Below are 20,675 nucleotides of genomic sequence, written 5' to 3'. Positions count from 1 at the left end.
TCAAAGCAATTACGCACAGGACAGAAGCACTTCTAAACAGAATCTAACGTGTGCCCCGGACGTGCAAGAAGTTAGAGGCTTTGGAAGTGCTCTAGACAAACATGGCAAAAGTCAAATCCTCAAATTCTTGGTACTGGCATAAATTATTAGCTAAAAGGAGACATTGAACAGATGGCAAATAATACTGGTTAATAACCATATTATTAAAAGAACTCTTAAGGAGGAAAAGATCAGCAAATTAGAATAGAAAACCCATGGGTGAATGGATCTAAACAGAGCTGGTGATATCGCTGGACCCTTTTTTGAAAGCCAAGTTTCGTGTCATTCAGCCCAATAAATAGTGTGTGGACGCCTGGGAACGGCACAGGGCGAGGCTCTCCAGACACAAAGTGAGGAAGAACGTTCGGAGGTGAGAACAGGAGAAAACGTAAGTGAGGTGGTGGGAGAAAGGAAATCTGAAACCCCAGAACAAGCAAGTTATAAGGATTTAAGACCGCGTCCACGCCCATCCACGGGTTACGTAAATCTTTTACCTAAGCCCTCTGGTAGCAGCCCGGAGCGGCAGAACCAAAGCACCACTTGTGTGTACCGGCAGATGAGCCGGGTGACCAGGCACTTCCTGTGGAGGTCCAGAAGGCCTGCGGGGGAGGTCGAACACCAGATGTGCAACTTGCAATTTGTCAATCACAAACGAAAAATCAAGACACTCGACGGTTCTCAAAAACTAATGATTCGGAGACTTTTAACGGTGTATGTGTATTTCTGAACACACTTCGCTTGAACAAGTAATCTCCAAAATGCTAAAATAAGTAACTAACTAAGCAGACATTTTAGGGAAATGCCTCCACCTTAGCTATGCTTCCATCTACCTAGTTTCAGAAGCCAAATTTAGACATTAATACAAACTAGTACAGTAATATTAACATAGGCTGCTCAAACCAGGCCTTTAAAATGAAACTGCGTGTTTTGTTTAAATGGCAAAACAGAGACAAAAAATTTACAATGACCTCTGTGAATAAAAATAAGAATTCGAAACTCTACCGTCAGTATGTACTCTGCCTCAACAATCAGAAAGTTTAACCCAAATTTCCCAAGCTTATTTAAGCAGGAGCTCACGGCACATCGAATCACATTCTGTAGTTTTCGTTACAAAACAAGAGCCTCTGCACAATGATGTATCTAAGACACGGAGGTTTATTCTTTCTCGAAGCCAAGAAGTAAAATTGAAATAAAAATTCATTTACAAAAGGTAAAGCGCACACCTCTCTCGGTGATGTCTTGGGCCTCTCTCGTGAAACAGTTTAAGACCGAGTTAAGGTTGCTAAGAAGCAAACGGCACTGCTGGAGGGACTGTATGGTTTGCGAGTCGATGAAGCGACACGAGCCATCAAATAATGGTGTACCTTCCAAGGATAAAATACAAGATGCGTTTTGACACAATAAGTATGAATTAAAATCGCAAATGCAAGGTTTCTCAAACTCGTATCAGCCACAGACTTAGTCTGTACATTGTGAGATTCGCCAAACACAAGGTTGAAACAGCACACGACCTCAAGAACCCCAGAAAAGACAAATCCAAATTACTATTTTTTTAAGAGGCAGAACGGGGTAATAAGCAATATGTGAAGAGGGGAAGGTGATCTAGAGTCAACTTCAGATTCACTGGAAATTAGTTCATTAAACACTTCTCCTTCAAGTAAGTCCTTTAGAGCAGATCTTTTACGTACAGCGTCGTTTTGTGACTAGCATTTTGTAAGAGCACTCCTTCCACCTCCAGTCTTCAGAAGCGAGACAGCGAACTGGAGCCTCAGATGAAGACTTATGACGATAAATTGCACGCTTGTTACAATTCGTTGTAGATTTGGCTGTCTTTTCATTTCAAACTCAAGATGGAGTTTATAAATTCATTTTTTGGGGAAAAAATGGGTATTTTAGTTGCGACTGGTCACATCCTTTAGATAAAATTTATCTCGTTAATATTTCATGGGTGACTAACCACGCAACAAGTATCTTAAGCAGAAACCCTTCCTCAAATGATACGCTCTACTTCCAATGTTTAAAATATTATGCTTTGTATTTTAATTACATTAGGTTTAAAAAAAAAAACAACAACCCATTAAACCAATAACGGGAGTTGAAGGCAGCAATAATGGCTGAGTTACCAAGTTCAAGCCCGAAGCACCACATTATACTCTAAGTATAATGAAGGCATACAATTTGTGAACTGATTTGAAATTTTTTTACATGAATTACATAACCATAATGAGTTCTAAAAACATTTTCCTTTCAAAAAAGTACATTTTTACCCTGACTCTGGATTATCCAGTGTTTGTCCCTCACTTCAACTATACTAAGTGATTGCCAAATTATTTAAAATTATTTCATGTTTGTTATTTCATTAAGTATGCCCTAAAAATACTATAGAACCTCACGTCTTCCGAAAAAACTTAGAAATCTTCTACGAAGAGTAATTTACTTAAGAAGTCCATTTGTTCATTCATCACTAACACGATGATACAAATAACAAAGACATATACATCTAAAACTTAAATTTTACTTTCATATACAGGGCAATCACATTATTCCATTATTTTTGCACTAATTAGGTATAGCAGCGTTTGATATTCACAGGACACCTCACAACTCAGTGTACAGCGAATACGCAAAACTGTTAAGAAAAAGGACTTTGAATGACTGATAAAAACATCTGCTCGTAGAAGACAGAGGAGTTCTTTGCCCTCCTATTCAGCCTTTTTATAGTCATAAATGTATTTACATGGAAAATGAAAAAACAGAGGAGCTTCTGAAGTTACCTGGCATATTCTAACTCCATCATCAGCATGTTTTATAAATTAATCTTGTAAGATCAAAAATGAGATATAATCCTGAAACTTGGTACCGTACACATACTAACGTGCTGCCAGTTTGACAATCTGTTGCAAAATCTTGCTCGAAAAGAATTCTGTCGGGGTACCTGGCTGGTGCAGTGGTGATGGAGCATGTGACCCTCTCTCTTTTTCTTTTTTAACGTTTATTCATTTTTTGACAGAGACAGAGTGTGAGTGGGGGAGGGGCAGAGAGAGAGAGAGAGAGAGAGAGGGAGGGAGGGAGACACAGAATCCCAAGCAGGCTCTAGGCTCCGAGCTCACGGCACAGAGCCCGACATGGTTGGGGCAAGTGTGTGACTCTTGATCTGGAGGTTGTGAGATTGAGCCCCACGTTGGGTGTGGAAATGAAAAATAAGAGCTTTTTTAATTTTCAAAACATTTTTGTTTTAGGGAGAGAGAGTGCAAGTGGGGGAGGGGGCAGAGGAGACAGAGAGAGAATCCTAAGCAGGCTCCATGGTCAGCGTGGAGCCTGCCACGGGGCTCGAACCCACAACCCTGGGATCGTGACCTGAGCCGAAATCAAGAGTTGGAAGCTCAACTGACTGAGCCCCCCAGGCGCCGCCCCCCCCCAAAAATCTTTAAAAAAATCAAACAAAAACAGTAATTGTCACCCCAATTTAAAAAGAAATACTTTTTCTTCAGACAGCTCTTTAAAAAGTTCACAACTTCAAACTGATGAAAAGTTGTCAGGTACTTAACACATAAACCAAGGCTAATTTTTTAATGTAATACTTACATAGTCTGTCAAATTCCTCTTTTGTGAAAATCACTTTATTCCATGTCCATTCGAGCACAAAGCGCAGATTAGCAGCAGAATTTGGTTGTTCTTATTTGCAAATATCAACGGAAAAAATAAAGAATTATTAATTACAAAGAATTAGTAACTTCAGTGGGAAAAGAGAGCAGCCACCCTGACCAAGCGAGCAAGGTTAAGTTCAACAGCAACAGAGACAAAGTGGCGCCACACCCTCATGAAACGGCAAGGAGCGCGTCAATTTACCGAGTGCTGCTGCGAAACACGTGAGCCTGAATCTAATCCTGGGGAACGATGAACAAATACACATTGGGAGGCTGTCTACGAAATAACAGGCTTCTATTTTTTAAAGAAGTCAAAGTCTTTTCTTCAAAGATAAAGGCCTAGGAATTAATTATACAAGATAAAGAGAAAACAAAAAGACACAAAACCTAAACACAGAGTATATTCTGGATTCCCTACCCCTTTAAATGCTACAAAGGACGTGACTGACATGACTGACAAGATCCCAGTAAGGTCTGGAGATCGGATAATCGCACGTATCAAGGTGTTCCTGATTTTTAGAAGTACAAAGTGGTTTGGTAATCAAAGTTCTTGTTTCTGGAAATAATACTGAAATGTTACTCACAAGTAAAGAAACATGATGCCCTCAACTTATTCTCAAATGATTCAGAACAAAAATAATGTGTATGTGGCGTATATGCTCGTAAAAAGGGGGATACATGCAACTGGGAAGAAATTTCCAGAGAATTTTGCTGAGCGAAAGAGTCAATCCCAAAGATTATGTACTATATAATTACATTTATGAACTTTTTCTAAAATGTTTATTTTTGAGAGAGAGAGTACACGAGTGGGGAGACAGAAGAGGGAGACACAGAATCCGAAGCAGGCTCCAGACTCCGAGCTGTCCGCACAGAGCCCGATGCGGGGCTCGAACTCACGGACCGTGAGATCACAACCTGAGCCAAAGTCAGACACTTCACCGACTGAGCCACCCAGGCGCCCCATGAACATTTTTGAAATGACAAAATTATGGAAGTAGACAACAGATTGGTGGCTGCCAGGGGTCAGGGATGGGGATCGGGGGAGGCAGGCGAGGCTCTGAAAAGGGCAACGTGGGGGTCCCGACTGAGGCGCTGTACCAGAGGTCTCCCAGACCCTGCCGGGGGAAGGCGGTGCCGAAAGGGTACACGGGCCCTCTACATAATGTCTTAAAGCTACAATGTCAACGTGCGATTATCTCAAAATAAAGCTTCACCCCTCCCCAAACTGAGTAATTTAAAAATTTTAAAATACAAAAGGAATTTTCTATTTGTTAAAAACTGCAATCTTACCTTCTGCTATCCACTTTTTGATACATCCAGTCAAAAGTCCCAGCGAACTCGTATGGATTGCTGCTGACAGTATAGCTTCTAACTGTTCTTCCTAAACCACACACGTTAAAAGAAGAGAAAGAAGTAAGAAATGAAGATAAAGGACCACTGACCGCAGACTCAGAGATAGCAAGTTCAATAATACAAACGGACAAAGGCTTAAAAACTCCTAACTCACTAGGTGGCTCTAAACAAACAGCCAGACAAGAACACACAGCTGGTGACGTGAACTAACTACATCCTCACCCACACCGGTGGCGGGGATGTAACACGGTAAAAGCCACTTGGGGAAACAGTCGTAAATATGGAGTCACCTCGCGACCCGGCAATTGCACACCCAAGAGAAATGAAGACGCACGCCCACACCAGAAGTGTACACGACACGGTACTCGTCATAGTCCCACGCTGAAAACAAGCCAAATGCCCACCGACTAAAGAATGGATGGACAAAATGTGGCACAATCCTGTACAGACATCAAACAGGACGAAGTACTGGTGTCTGCTACCACACAGTGAACCTGAAATTCATACAAATGTGAAGTTTCTAGAATAAGTAAGTCTGCAAAGACAGAAAGCGGATCAACGGTTATCAAAGGCTGGGGGACGGAGGGCAAGGAAACAGTATGGGGGTTTTTGTGGAGGCGACAAAAATGTTCTAAAACTGAATGTGGGGCCGGGCGCACAATTCCAGGAATTTATTCAAAACCACTAAATTAGCCACTTTAAACAGGTGACGTAAAGTATAGGAGTTATGTCTTAATAGATCTGTTACTTAAAATATCGTAAGTCACGTTTAATATCAAAGAACTTGATGAATTTCATTCACCCGTTCTTTTAACAACGAATTGCATGAATAAACAGATGAGTTACACAGGAATACAAGGGGCTACGATATGATAAAGGTTCCCCCAAATGAAGAAAAGCACAATTCTAAAAGGAGACTCACTAAAGCATTTACCTTACAATCAGGGACAAAACAAGAATGTCCTCTGGTACCCTTATTTTCCCAGTCTGTGGAGGTTCTACCAAGTATGAGAAAATAAACAAGAGTGGGAAAAGAAATGGAGTCTAGATTTGCTGCCGACTGTGTACCTTGAAAATCTAAGAGATTCTAATTCAGTTAAGTAGTTATTAAGTGAAGACGCAAAAGTCAATTGCATTTTTATGTGCTAGCAACAACCATTTGGAAATGAATATAGGAAAAAGGTTCTACTCACAATGAGCAAAACTAGAGAACACTTATGGATGAAAACAGAAAGAAGTCCGTAAGAAAATAACCATAAACTCTTGCTCATAGATGTAAAACAAACCGTGGATAAATGGGAAGATGCACCATTTAGACTTGGATCTGATAAAGATGTCAATTCTCTCTAAATTTAGTATGCGAATATAATAAATTTCCAAAAAGAATTCCAATGGAGGTACTGGATAAAACCATCTTATAACTAATACAAAAAACTGCCTATGAATTGACCAAAAATTACAGAAAAAAAAGGGCTGCATTAGCAAGTATTAAAGCAGTATATTAAAATGGCATAGAAATAAATGAAATGAATAGGACAAAATTAAAACCCAGAAACAAAACCCAGTACATGCAGACATAGGAAATCAAATAAATATGGTATTTCAGTAGCATGCGAAAAGGACATTCTGTGTTCCGTTTCGTAAGTGGTACAGGACAGCTAGACTAAACATCATCTGGGAAAAAAGAAAAAAATCCTATCTTTGTGATTTGATACACAAAGATGAATTAAAGCTTTAAATGTTAAAGAGACATTTTAAGTGTTAGGAAGATTTTTTTTTTAAGCCAGAGCTATAAAATACATGTGACCACAAAAATATTAATTTGTATGTAGCAAAAGACACTGTAAGACAATCGAGAAGAAAACAGCAGGGGAAATACCTGTAAAATTTCTGACAAAAAGGGTAAATGCGTATTTCATAAAGAATTTCTATAGACAGCACAGTAAAAAACGGTAAAACCTATAAATATGTAACTAATGATCAGCCAATAATATGAAATTGCATACACATCATGCAATTTGTATACTGCATGTATACTAAAGGATATGTAAAGAGATATACGAAGAAAAGGCTACAAGTTAAAAAGTCCTCATAACCATATACACAAACAGATGATGACCCAGACCATGACCCGGGTCTAGACGGAGGCGACTGCCAGCCCCCTGGAAACCTCCCTCTCCTCCTCCCTGATCAGAAGCAAGTCCCACCTCCCCCTACCATCTCCCACGGTGACCACTACCGCTCCCCTGCCTTCTGAAGGAATCACTTTCTTGCTTTTCTTTTTGTTTTACCTCTACGTATGCATCACTGAAGAATACAGTGTCATCTGGCCTGTTCTAGGAATGGTCAACAAAATGTCAATATTTATGTGCCTCTATACACTTTAGCCAATTTTCTAAATTCAAATTATTCACGTATTATTTATATAGTTGGGGAAAAAATACCCAAATGAGTTGGAATACCAGGTTTAAAATAATCACAGAAAACACTAAATGCTGTTTTGTCCACATGGCTGAATTATAGGTAATTTTTTCTCATGTCAAAGTTTGGGTTTTTTTTTGTTTACTTTTGAGAGAAAGACAGGAGTGCAAGTGGGGGAGGGGCAGTGAGAGAGGCGCACACACACAGAATCTGAAGCAGGCTCCAGGCTCCGAGCTGTCAGCACAGAGCATGACATGGGGCTCGAACTCACAGACTGTGAGATCATGACCTGAGCCGAAGTCGGATGCTTAACTGACTGAGCCCCCCAGGCACCTCATCTCATGTCAAAGTTTTAAGATATTATTGCCTTAATTTGACAGTATATAACTAGAAAAAAAATAATCAGTATGAAGTTTCCTAAAGTAAAAGGGTTAAATGGAGCACTTAGAGCACCCAAGTCCTTGAGGATGACGAACAGCTCTCTGCTATCACCAAGCTGGAGCATTTGGCAGGGAAAGGCAGTTTCAATCCCTGACTCACCTGGGCTCACGCTCTTGCACCAGTGCTGTTCTCACAGGGGCCAGAAAATGGCCCCCAGTCTGTTTTAACAGCTTCCCCTCAGGACAAGCCCGAGGCCGCCATGGGGTGCCTCCTGTCCCATGTCCTCCTATACAGCTAAGTGAACCCGGGGCCGAGTTAGGGCTAATGAGTCCTGGGAGTATGTGACGTAAGCCACAGCCAAGACCACAGCTACTGATCATGCAGCGTGAGCGTTACATCACCTAACCTACCTTCGCAGAAATGATCTAGTAGACTTTTATTACAATAGAAGCTAATAATCTATGACCCAAAATAAACAAGAGTTAGAAATCACCTCACCTGAGTTAAGTTGGAAGGCTGAATATCAACAAGTCTTGGTGACAGAAGGCCAGCCATAAGACATCGATTATAACCATCAGGTATGAATTCACTGAGAGATGGTCCTGATTTCTTTAAAAAAGTCAAAGTCTGTAAAGATCGATTAATAAACGTCAAAAAATACACAACTTAATCAAATTTAAGAATAATTAATAAGCTAATCACCTTAGTTTACACTTAATATTCTGAATAAGACTAAAAGACGCTGAATGGAAATTGCAAAAGACTCCATTTTTACACTTCTGGCAAGGAACAGGGTTTATAAGGTTCTTGAGCTAAACCAATGCTTATTAGTTATAAATAATATTACTGATGAGGGCATTGTAGGTCACTTTTTCTTTTTATGAAAGATAACCCTATTCCTTCCCTAAAGCTGACAGACTTGGTGACAGATCTAAATGAACACCCCCCCGCCCAGGCCCCCTCACTGCCCCCGGCAGTTTGTTCCTCCTGATCTGATGTAAAAGGATCTAATATCAAGTATAAATACGGCATTCATGCACATCTAGCTGATTATCCATTTAAAAATCTGCCATTTTGTGTTTCCCCAGAAAAGTATTTTTCAACATCAGTCATCGCCCACTCTGCCAGGCACTGTCCTAGGTACCTTCTTTGCGTTACTTCATTTATTCATAAGCTTCCTGAGGAGAAAGAGGAGAATTAAGAGGATGGACAAAAAGGGATGTGGTTAAGGCACTGACCTGCTTTGCTATTCTCCTTAAGGTTCAAGTGGCCGACATCCACACAAAGCTGCTAAAAACAACCCAACACCTCTTCTGGCACATTGCCAGAACAGGCTGTCGGTAACTAATGGCACTAGCTGCCAACATCACAAACCTAGCGGGACCTACCACTTGAGCTGAAACGACAGTCTGTACAATTGACACTAAACGCAGCTGACATCCACGACCGGACTTTAGCCCGATCAGACACACTCTGTCCAGTGTTAGTTGCCACCTACCTCCTTGTGAAAGCCATTACAAGTTATACGAACAATTCCTGAGTTTAATAAACAAGTGGCATCTAAAAAAAAAAGATGAAAAAATATCCGCTCACATATTAGATTTTTAGATGGCACTAATACGACAAAATTTATCCTAACAAGAGGCTGGTAGGCAAGGTTATCAAAATCATTGCATATAATAAATTTAAAAACGGGGCGCCCGGGTGGCTCAGTTGGTTAAGTGTCTGACTCTTGATTTCGGCTCCGGTCATGATCTCGCGGTCTGTGGGCCACGTTGGGCTCTTAGCAGCACGGAGCCTGCCTGGTATTCTCTCTCTCCCTCTCTCTGCCCCTCCCCTGACTGCATATGCATACTCTCACAAAATAAATAAACTTTAAAAAATAAAAAAATAAAATAATTCTCCTATCCTGGCAAGATACCAAGCCGCACCGTAAGTAATAGTTATCTTTTCTAACAAATTCAAAATAGTGATACTTTCTTTATAAAACATCTAAGTATTAAATTTCTCATGTACGTATCAAATGAATTTCCTCAGCTGCCCATATATTAACTATCGGTAATGAGACATGAGCAGGTAATTACAGACACGTGCATACCACACACTGTATATGTACCATATGTATATGCACACGCGTACTATACATATACGTATTTCGCACCAACACGCAGACACGTGTGATTTTTCTTGAAAGGTCATGTTAAGGAAATACATACCAAAATTGTAAGTACTTGGGCTAAAAAACTGCTCAGGAGGTGGGAACGAGGGAGGCACTCCTCGACTCAAGCTTCTCTCGTGCACCAGCACATCCAAGATGTAGTGTGGGGAAGCCTTACTCACGACAGAATCCAGTGACCACAATGCAAAATAGGAGCAACTATGCAGATACTCTCCTGATCTACAAGAAAATTTTACAAAACCATTAAGTCACCGAGCGGCTACACATACAAATACGAGAAAGAGAAAAAGAGAGAGAAACCATACCTTAGCGAGTCTGGCATTTGCGCATGATACCAACGATTTATGTCAAAAAGCCCCAGGTACACAGAAGGCTTCCCTTGTCCATATACATTCACCTGCCACGTAAAGACTGAAACACTGGTGTCAGGAGACAGCGCTGAAAGAAAAGCACGTAGTTTTAAAAAATGGAATAAATCATTGCAAAGTAAAATTACCCCGAATAAAATTTCAGCAACGTTTTCTCACAAATTAAGGAGTCTCAACTGCTATTTGATATACCAGAGCACACTTCTATCGTTCATTCTGTAAGGAGAGTGACATTCACTTGTATCTTAACTGTTTTCCTATTTCAAGAAGATCTTATTAAGAAGTACGCATCAGAAAAGTTCTATCCTGGCTTATTCTCGCTTAACGCTTTGGCAACTTTGATGCAGTGGAGGTAGAAAGCAGAAAATGACTTGGATGAGTATTGTCCCAACAACGGAACACAGTACCAGAGAATCTCAATAGCCATGACGGGCGGCCTAGGCGCTGGGCTTAATTCCTCAGAGGAATTCTAGCTGAGAAGGACTGAGCCAGCCGTACGGTAACGGGAGGAAAGACAAGGACTTGGATGGTGGCTGTGGGATGGAAAGTCAGAAACAAAGTGAGAAAAAACAACAGGAGAGAAAGAAGCAAACGTCTGAGACCCAACAAACAGGAAACAAAGCGGAAGAGGAGCGGGGACAGTGAGAAGAGGTGGAGAGCTCTGCTTGGGGCATTTGTAGCTCGATGTGATGACTGGACCACCTACAGACGTGGGACAAGAAAAGAAGACACGCTCAGGACGGATGAAGTGCCCCTGAGGATGAACCCCAGTAAGACCGCCGACACAAATACGGCCCTAGTGCAATTCCCGGGACTGCACGAACCCCTCCCACGGTCCCAATCAATCCTCCCGACTGCCTGCTGCAGAACGTACAACTGTATTATTCCACTCACGGATGGGGAGAGGGAGGCTCAGAAATGTTACATAATTTGTCAAAGGTCACAACTAGTGACACAGCTGGGATCCGAATCCGCGCTGGATTCTAAACCCTCTGCAACCGTGACTAAGCAAGGCTTGTTTACCAGGAAGAAGGGAGGACACGAAAGGAAACAGAAAAATTAAAGGCATCCAAGGCAGGTCTCAAAAATACACAGAGGGAAGCATTATTCACAGCCTCTTCATTCTGGTCAAAACCAGAGGCCATTTTTGTCCATTTAGAGAGAGGTGGACGAAAATACAAGGCTCCTTCATTAAGGGTCTCCGAATCTACTCCATTCTTGAGTTCCGTATGGCAATGTGGAGAGTAAGACATACCTAGGAGCTCAGACAGACCTAAATAAATTTCCATAATTAGTATCTCAATTTGTTAACTGCCAGGAGTATGAACTCTAAAAAGCAGTAACTGTCATAAATCTTACGTCAAGATAAATCTTAAAATCAGGCATTGCACATGATATATATTAAGAGCACTTTTTAACTGACCTTCACTCATACCTTCCTCTCTGTCGCCATGATATCGAAATTTCTCTATACTCTGGCAGCCCAACAGCTTGGTATTACTAGTCTGTCCCCTCAAAGGAAACATGCCACCCGTGAGGTCCAGTGTGTATCTCTCTTCACAGTACTCTAGCCCCTGAAAGATAAAACGTACGCAAATCTTAATAGAATTCTAGGCAAAAAGTCATTCAGAAGTTAAGAATTCTCCAAATCTGGGACGCCTGGGTGGTTCGGTCAGTTAAGCAGCCGACTCTTGGTTTGGCTCAGGTCATGCTCTCACGGTCCGTGAGTTCAAGCCCCACATGAGGCTCTGTGCTGACAGTACGGAGTCTGCTTGGGATTCTCTCTTTCTCCCTCTCTCTCTGCCCCTCCCACTCTTTCTCAGAATAAACTTTAAAAAATAAAAAAATAAACGTTCTCCAAATTGAAACATTTTTCGCACAATACAAAGGAAACACAAAAAGTTAAAGAATAAAGAGAACAAGGGGCGCCTGGGTGGCGCAGTCAGTTAAGCGTCCGACTTCAGCCAGGTCACGATCTCGCGGTCCGTGAGTTCGAGCCCCGCGTCGGGCTCTGGGCTGATGGCTCGGAGCCTGGAGCCTGTTTCCGATTCTGTGTCTCCCTCTCTCTCTGCCCCTCCCCCGTTCATGCTCTGTCTCTCTCTGTCCCAAAAATAAATTAAAAAACGTTGAAAAAAAAAAATTAAAAAAAAAAGAATAAAAAAAAGAATAAAGAGAACAAATCACTGAAAAGGGCTCTGAAATTTTATATAGCACACAACACACGAGGCTAAATTTAGTGTCTCGAAAATAGTCACCAACAAATCTAAAGCCGTTACCAAACGTGGGAACCCTGTACTTTGGGCTGCAGCGTAAACTGGACTAACCATCAAAATTACACACAGACACGCTCCAGGCTGGCAAACGTGTTCCTGTGTTCTCAGTGCAATTCTCGCTCTAGAGCAGCTCTTCACTTTGTTTTTGCCCATCAATGTCTGTAAGAATCTAACAAAAGCTAGGAGACTTTCTCCCCAGAAACATCCACTGATGACAAAAATGTCACACAGAATTCAGAGACTTCGTAGATTCTTTAAAGCCCGTCCACGTATCCTCAAACACGAGGTTAAGAAAGCCTGTTCCACAGAAAGGAACGTGAGGGTTGACCACACTGCCGTCAGCAGCACGGCCCTTCTTCCTCTAGAACTCAACTGGAAAAACAATCATCTGAAAGTCCAATGTGTTTACCCGCGTTTACAGCTGTTAAGTGGCAAGACCGTTTAAAAAAAAATTTGTTTTTGGGGCGCCTGGGTGGCTCAGTCGGTTGAGCGTCCGACTTCAGCTCAGGTCACGATCTCGCGGTCCGCGAGTTCGAGCCCCGCGTCGGGCTCTGGGCTGATGGCTCAGAGCCTGGAGCTTGCTTCCGATTCTGTGTCTCCCTCTCTCTCTGCCCCTCCCCCGTTCATGCTGTGTCTCTCTCTGTCTCAAAAATAAATAAACGTTAAAAAAAAAAAAATTTTTTTTTAAATTTGTTTTTAATTTTGGGGCGCCCGGGAGGCCGAGTCAGTTGAGCGTCCAACTTCGGGTCACGATCTCACGGTCCGTGAGTTCGAGCCCCGCATCGGGCTGGCTGCTACCAGCGCAGAGCCCACTTTGGATCCTCTGTCCCCCTCTCTCTCCACCCCCGTCCCCTCCTCACTTGCTCTCTCTCTCCAAAGTAAACATTTAAAAAAATTTTTATTTATTTTTTTAAGATTTTATTTTTAGGTAATCTCTACACCCAACGTGGGGCCTGAACTCACAACCCCGAGATCAAGAGTCGCGTACTCTACTAATTGAGCCAGGCCGGCGCCCTGAGACCGTTTATAAAGTCATCTCACGGCTTACTGCTTTGGTATTAGTGCAACATAGTGGAGCTGTTTTTCTCTGGTACCAATTAGGTCACAAGATGAGTCTTGTCTAATCTCATTTTAGAGGACAACGATACCTGGGGAAGTTAAGAGTGCTACCTGGGTAAAACAGCTAGTCTTGTGATCTCTACTCTAACACTCTTTCTGTTATATTATGAATACATTATTCACTTGAATAGAAGAATAACTTTTCAGTATGTTAATATCTTTAGACAAAGACTAAAAAAGGCAAAACAGTGACAAAGTGGTAATAACGAACCCATATCCCCAGTACCATTTACCTCATACAAGATTTGTCCCGATGCCAAACACTTTCTATCACCAAAGGCCAGCTGAAGCAGGTGTAAACTCAAAACGTCCCCTTCACTGGAAGAAAGAGATTAACTGAGAAGAAACGCTAAATATCACATTCATACATTAAGCAACTCTTACTGTCCAGTATGCAACGCTGCACGTGACAAAACTAAGGTCAATGTGAAGAACTTACTTTTACTTGGTCGTTTTCACAAAATGCAGTCCTCTGAAACAATAACTGATTTTTATTTTTATTAGAAAAAAATTTTTTAAATCTTTTATTTACTTTTGAGAGAGACAGAGCGTGAGCGGAGGAGGATAGAGTGAGTGGCAGAGAGCAGAGCAGAGAGAAGAGAGGGAGACACAGAATCCGAAGCAGGCTCCGGGCTCCGAGCTGTCAACACAGAGCCCGACGTGGGGCTCGAACTCACGAACCGCGAGATCGTGACCTGAGCCTAAGTGGGACGCTTAACTGACTGAACGACCCAGGCGCCCCTGATTTTTATTTTTAACTAATTCTAATTAGCTCAAACTGATGTGATTTGCAAACTTTAGGTGACCCCTTACGTGGCGGAGACTACAGCTGTTGGGTCAACATTCCCTCTGCCCTTCTTTCATAGGGAAATGTTTGTTAGGCACATGGCTGCCTAAAATATGCCACATTTCCCAGCCTCCTTTGCGGCTGGGTGCAGGAGGCCCAAGTTCCAGGCAACAGATGTAAACAGAACTATCCCACGGCAACCACAGAAAGCCCTCGGCACGGGACAGCACGTCCTCTGCTCCTCCTTCCTGGTCTCTCCCTCCATCCTGGGAGGCTTCTGGCTGAAATGACGGGGTTGCCCTGTACCACAGCAGGAGGGCTACACGGTAAGGACATAAAGCAGATACCGAACCAGCTGTGCACTGCTCAAGTACAGCACGCAGTAAATGTTAAGAGCACAGACTTCCATACTGTCTGAATTTGAATTCTTCTTCTCTCGGGCCCATCTTTCTTAGAACGCCTACTTTACCTGGCTTCCAAGGATACCACACTGTCTTAATGGTCCCCACACTACACTACCCGTAGTCCTCTGCCGGCGGTTCTGCCCCCTGCTTCCCAACCTTCAATCATCTCTGAGCACAGAAGGCTTCCCAGCTTCTTCTTTTCTCTAGCTAGTCTCACTCTGGTCTAGTCGTTCTCTACCTTGGTTGCTTATTATTAGAATCACCAGAGGAGTTTTGAAAAACTACTAATGCTTAGATAGACCCTACCACCAGAAAGAGATTTCATTGGTCTGGTACAGCCAGACCAAACTCAAATAGTCACATTATCCTGACCTCCATGGCCCTTTAGAGACCAGTTCTACTTTTCTGACCTCGCCCGTGACGGCTCTGCGTTCTACCCTTTCCTGCTCTTGTTGCTTTTCCTTGTGACGTTTTTCTAAGGTCTTTGCAATCTTTCCTGCAGATCTTCCCATGGCTCTCCTCCCTCCCTGTCCCAACCCACTTCGTCCACATCTCCCTAACTACACAATCTGAAATAGCAGTTCCCTACATCACACACATTCTGTATTTCCTCTCCCAGCTTTATTTTTCTGTATTTAACATCACTACCTGAAATTATGTTAAATATGCACACTCATATACTTACAAAATATACTCACTGAAATATAACATCTAGAAGAACAGAGATTTATTGGTTATGCATCGCTACATATCTCCAACTGTCACCAGCACATAGTAAATGCTCGATAATTATGTTGAATGAATAAACACGCAGACGTGAAACAAAGACAAATAACCTCGAAAAGACCAAATACTAAACAGGATAAACTGGATACAACCACCATTAAAGGGACACCGGACAGTTTTTCCATTCAATTTTCCATATTACAAAATTAACGTGGCTTTTATCATAATCGATGAGCTCTGTGGCAACAGCTAAGACCTACGCCCGTGTCATCCCATGGTGGCACAGTCACTCCACAGTGATTCTTCTCTTCCCTTTTTTACCCTGTTTAAGTAATCACTCTGGGGGCAAAAAGGAAGGACCATACCATCTGTCCTTCCGATTTAGACTTTCAATCTAAATTTGTATTATTTTCACCTACTTATAATACCAGTAAGATGTTGGTAAAGTCCATGACCAGGGGATGGAAGAAGAGCCTTTGTTAAATTAATCACACACCTTCGTAAAGTGAGAGAGTAGCCTAAGAATGGCTTAAAGCAGGATTCCTGACCTGAGGTCTGCGGGGGGACGACGAGCAGTCTGTGAGCATCCATGAGTTGTAAACAAGATTATTTCTATCTGTTTATATGTGTATGTGAACAATACAGAAAAAAGACACACATGTACACACATATAAATGATACACGTATACGTACACAAATCACACACGTACAAACAACACCTCTACACACAGAGTGTATGTAATACTCATACACGCATAAACAAATGTAAATAATCCTGTTTACAACGGGAGCTCACAGACTGCTCTTTGTCTCCCCACAGACCTCAGGTCAGGAATCCTGCTTTAAGTCATATCACACACACATACGAATATATATCACAGCCTTCACCAGATTCTCAAAGAGGCCCACGACCGATTAAGTCAAAGACCAGAAGACCACAAAAATACCATTCTCAAAAATATCTCACATCAGTAATACTGACAAATGCAAAGTAAATCATGTAGGAACAAATAATCCAAATTACCAAATAAATTAACCCTGTCCTATTAAAGGAACAGACTACTAGACAGTGGTTTAAAAGTCACTAGAGAGTTATTCCCATGTGTTACTCAGTGTGTTGTGGGTAATCAAGGTAAGTAAATGCAGGGCATCACTCTAAGAGAAACAGAAAACAGTATATTCTGCCCACATTTTAAACTGTGATTCATTTGTGCTTCAAGTGCAAATGCAGTTGACCCTCCAACAACATGGGTTTGAACTGTGCAGATTGCACACAGATTGTTTTCAATCTGCACACAGATTGTTTTCAATAAATACAAAGGGAGATTTTTTGGAGATTTGTGACAATTTGAAAAAAACGTAGATGAACCACACAGCATAGGTATACTGGAAAAATTAAGCCAAAAATTAGACACTGGTACCAGAATACAGTATGTAACACATATAACACACAAAATATGTGCTAATTGACTGTTGATATTATCAGTAAGGCTTCTGGTCAACAGTAAGCTATTAGTAGTGTAGTTCTGGGGGAGTCAAAAGTTATAGGTGGATTTTTGACAGTGGGGGTGGGGTGGGGGTGAGTAGAAGAGTCAACTATAGAGGTCTGAAAACTACGTCAAAAAAGGACTCAGGGAAGTGCATACAGTTCATGAGGATTTTACACAAGAAAATCAGGAGCAGAGAATATTCACACAGCTTCCTGATTATAAGAACAGAGTGGGCATCACCTACTGATAATACTACAAGAATCAAGAGTGGTATGGTAAAAAAGAACGCAGACTTATTCATCAAGTTCCAAAATAAGAGGAAAACACTCTAGACCTTAGTGTGGGAAATTTAGAAAAAGCAAAGTAAAAAAATCCACATAAAGAATAGTAAGTCAGGGTGCCTGGGTGGCTCAGTTGGTTAAGCATCCAACTTCAGCTTGGATCATGATCTCTTGGTCTGTGAATTCGAGCCCTGTGTCGGGCTCTGTACTGACAGCTCAGAGCCTGGAGCCTGCTTCGGATTCTGTGTCTCCCTCTCTCTCTGCCCCTCCCCACTCACTCGTGCTCTCTCTTTCTCTCCCAAAAATGAATGTTAAAAAAATTTTTAAAGAATAATAACCAAACTCATCCTAAGAGACAATCCTAGGAGGAAAAATAAATACAACGATCATTTAGATGACAGTCCCCTTGCATTCCCCATCCCCCAGAGCCCTGCTTGAACAGCCCAGAAGACTGTGAACCCATCAAACTGCTGCCGCCCCCACTGCACTCAGATGGATGGAAACACGGACCGGACCCCGTGAGGGAGAGCCCAATAGCGGTCTCTGTATTTTCATTTCACTATTTTTTCAGGATGGACAAATTACAAAAGTGGCAAATTAATTCTTCGTTTCCATCACTTACCACAGAGTAAGAAGGTAAGACAAAACCACGAAGTGGGGATGTCTAATACAAAAACCCCAAGAGACCCCAATTCAGGTACCTAGAGCCCAAGGTGGGATGGACTTGGGAGAAAGTACCGGAACAACGGGTCACCACCGTCATGGGCTTTATCCCACAAGCTTGACTGTTTCATCGATCATCCGAGAAGGAATGACACATCAAGGAAAAAGACGAGGAAATCAATACTTCTGCCACTCTAACCCTGGAAATGAGCAAGCTGAACGGATGGAAAACAGCTGCAAGGTTTCTCGTGAGCTATACTTGGGACAAAGTTAGACCCTGTGACAGAGTGAAAACTAACCAAATGAATGCTAGGAGTACACTGGGCCAGGCAAACAGGAGGACCAGAGAACAGAGTCGGGGTCGATAAAAACGAGAGGCACACACAACAGAGAAAGAGGGTGGGACGCGAGAACACGGGAGGCCGCAAACCCCGGTGTAAGGCAGCGAGGCCGTTGCCTACTCAGCGCACTGGCTCACTCCCGGGTACGGCAGGCAGACAGACGAGCACAGTGTCCTTACCGCCACCTCAGAACTCACTCAACCACCTGGAAACAATCCCTTCACCTTCAAGATCATTTCAACCACCACTTGCTAACCCACTGAACTATGTCGTTTGCACCGAACGGAGACAACGTACTACGCAACTTTCCAAAAGAAATTAACTGCTGCCGCATCGCTGGCAAATGTTTTTAAAAACACGTCTCACGCTTACCTGTCCTGTGTAGACTGAACAGCCCACAGGTAACAGCAATTACGAGGGTCGTTCTCCGGCTCTTGAAAAGTAAGTGCGTACACGGGAACTCGTCCACCTTCCAACTGAGTGTAGTACCTACAACAGGCACAAAAAGCGGTCTGCGTCATACTGTTAACCGGTGGTTTCCTGAAGAAAGAATCAGGGGTCTTGGGACAATCTCGGGTTAGAGCAACTGCCGTTCACGCAATCGTCTCATCTTCAAAGATACACAGGGCGTACCAGGTCACGGCCGACCGTGGGCGCGGCGCTGGAAGGGCTAAAACCACTACAAGGGCACCTTCCAGCCCCGCGAGTGCCACCGTGTGCTGCTCCCCAGGGAGGCAGCCGTGGGCGCTGAAACCCCGACACAGCGCATCACCTCGGCTGCTCGCCCCGGGCCAGTTTCCCCATCGCGACGCCGGGGCGGCGAGAGCCCAAGGGGCTCCTGTAAAGCACCTAGAAATCAGCCCCGAGAGGCCGGCCGGCGCTGGTGAAGAGCCAGAGAGGCCGATCCTCCAGGCTCTCGGGAGCAATTCAAAGACAAAAGCTGGGAAAAGGTTCTCCGCGCAGAGAGCCAAGGTGGCCTTCCCGCGGGGGCCACCAGGCGACAGACAGCACCACCGCCTCATCACGGGTACCTTGCAAAACCCAGACCAAAAGAAAGGGCTCTGAGGAGGTGCAAGGACGGAAGTTACTTCAAGGGCTTGTCATTCTCTGATATCATCAAAGAACGCAACAGTGAGCAAAGGGCCTGGTTTGAGATGAGAGAACCTCGTTAGTTTCCTCCTCTCTTTTCTCGTCCGCTTCAAATGTGGCATAGGGCATACACTGATTACCAAGACGAGCCTGGTAGGTACCAATTTCTTGGCGAGAATAACGGAACAGAAAGTTTGGAAGAGTGACTACTGTTGACTTTTTGGCAAGATAAATTACTCAAGAAAATATTCCAATAGGCCGTGAAAAAAAATGAAAAAATACCAAATTAACAACTTGGGAGAAAAATGGGCATCCACTTAACTCTCTATACAGACTAGAAGTCTGTAATGCCTATTTGCTACCTTCCTCAGTAAAGGGCTACTTCCCTCAATAAAGGGTCAATTCCACAGCATTTTAAGGACTTTTTATGGATTTTTTTTTTTTTTAAATAATCTCCACACCCAACGTGGGGCTCAAACTCACAACCTCAAGATTAAGAGCTGCACGCCCTACTGCCTGAGCCAGCCACGTGCCTTCAACAATCTGAACGCCAAAAATACCAATTTAAAAAGTATCGATACAACTGAGGGAAATTTAAACAGGATAAAAATTTCAAAACATGGTATCTTTTAACGTTGATTTTAAAAAAGTCTCTGTTGGGGCGCCTGGGTGCTCAGTCGGTTTAGCGGCCGACTTCGGCTCAGGTCATGATCTCGCGGTCCGTGAGTTCGAGCCCCGCATCGGGCTCTCTGCTGACAGCTCGGAGCCTGGAGCCTGTTTCGGATTCTGTGTCTCCTTCTCTCTCTGACCCTCCCCCATTCATGCTCTGTCTCTCTCTGTCCCAAAAATAAATAAACTTAAAAAAAAAATTAAAAAAAAAAAAAAAACTCTCTGTTTTTCCGTCAACCAAGAACTTCTACCATTAGCTTTACACGTGTGGTTATAAGGAAAGTACTCTGGACAGAATTCGCACCCCGTAAATATATCGTTTACCTTTACAGAGTGGTGTTTTACTAGCAAATGGCACACAATAACTGAAATGCCTTTTAAATATACACCAAAAGACTCGACCTAAATTCACGTGCTAAATCATTCCTTTATATCAAGCTGTGAT

At 42.8% G+C, this 20,675-nt stretch overlaps 1 protein-coding gene across 4 annotated transcripts in view; it reads right to left on the bottom strand.

The window, feature by feature from the left end:
• The window catches only part of AHCTF1 (AT-hook containing transcription factor 1), a 79,934-nt gene that overhangs the window by 35,089 nt on the left and 24,170 nt on the right, over positions 1–20,675 (bottom strand). For 2 of the 4 annotated variants that reach the window (XM_058700942.1, XM_058700943.1), the window contains 11 exons: positions 18,845–18,961; positions 14,014–14,098; positions 11,812–11,962; positions 10,326–10,458; positions 10,058–10,239; positions 9,340–9,401; positions 8,340–8,468; positions 4,977–5,067; positions 3,625–3,714; positions 1,263–1,403; positions 534–638 (listed from right to left, as the gene is read on the bottom strand). In XM_058700942.1, coding sequence (XP_058556925.1) covers positions 534–638; positions 1,263–1,403; positions 3,625–3,714; positions 4,977–5,067; positions 8,340–8,468; positions 9,340–9,401; positions 10,058–10,239; positions 10,326–10,458; positions 11,812–11,962; positions 14,014–14,098; positions 18,845–18,961 — 1,286 coding nt within the window. The remainder of the gene's footprint in view (positions 1–533; positions 639–1,262; positions 1,404–3,624; positions 3,715–4,976; positions 5,068–8,339; positions 8,469–9,339; positions 9,402–10,057; positions 10,240–10,325; positions 10,459–11,811; positions 11,963–14,013; positions 14,099–18,844; positions 18,962–20,675) is intronic. The other 2 variants (XM_058700944.1, XM_058700945.1) reach the window with 2 other exon arrangements.

This window comes from Neofelis nebulosa, chromosome 15, assembly GCF_028018385.1.
Source record: "Neofelis nebulosa isolate mNeoNeb1 chromosome 15, mNeoNeb1.pri, whole genome shotgun sequence".
NCBI classification, from domain to species: domain Eukaryota; kingdom Metazoa; phylum Chordata; class Mammalia; order Carnivora; family Felidae; genus Neofelis; species Neofelis nebulosa.
This window is presented reverse-complemented; position numbering and strand designations above follow the sequence as displayed.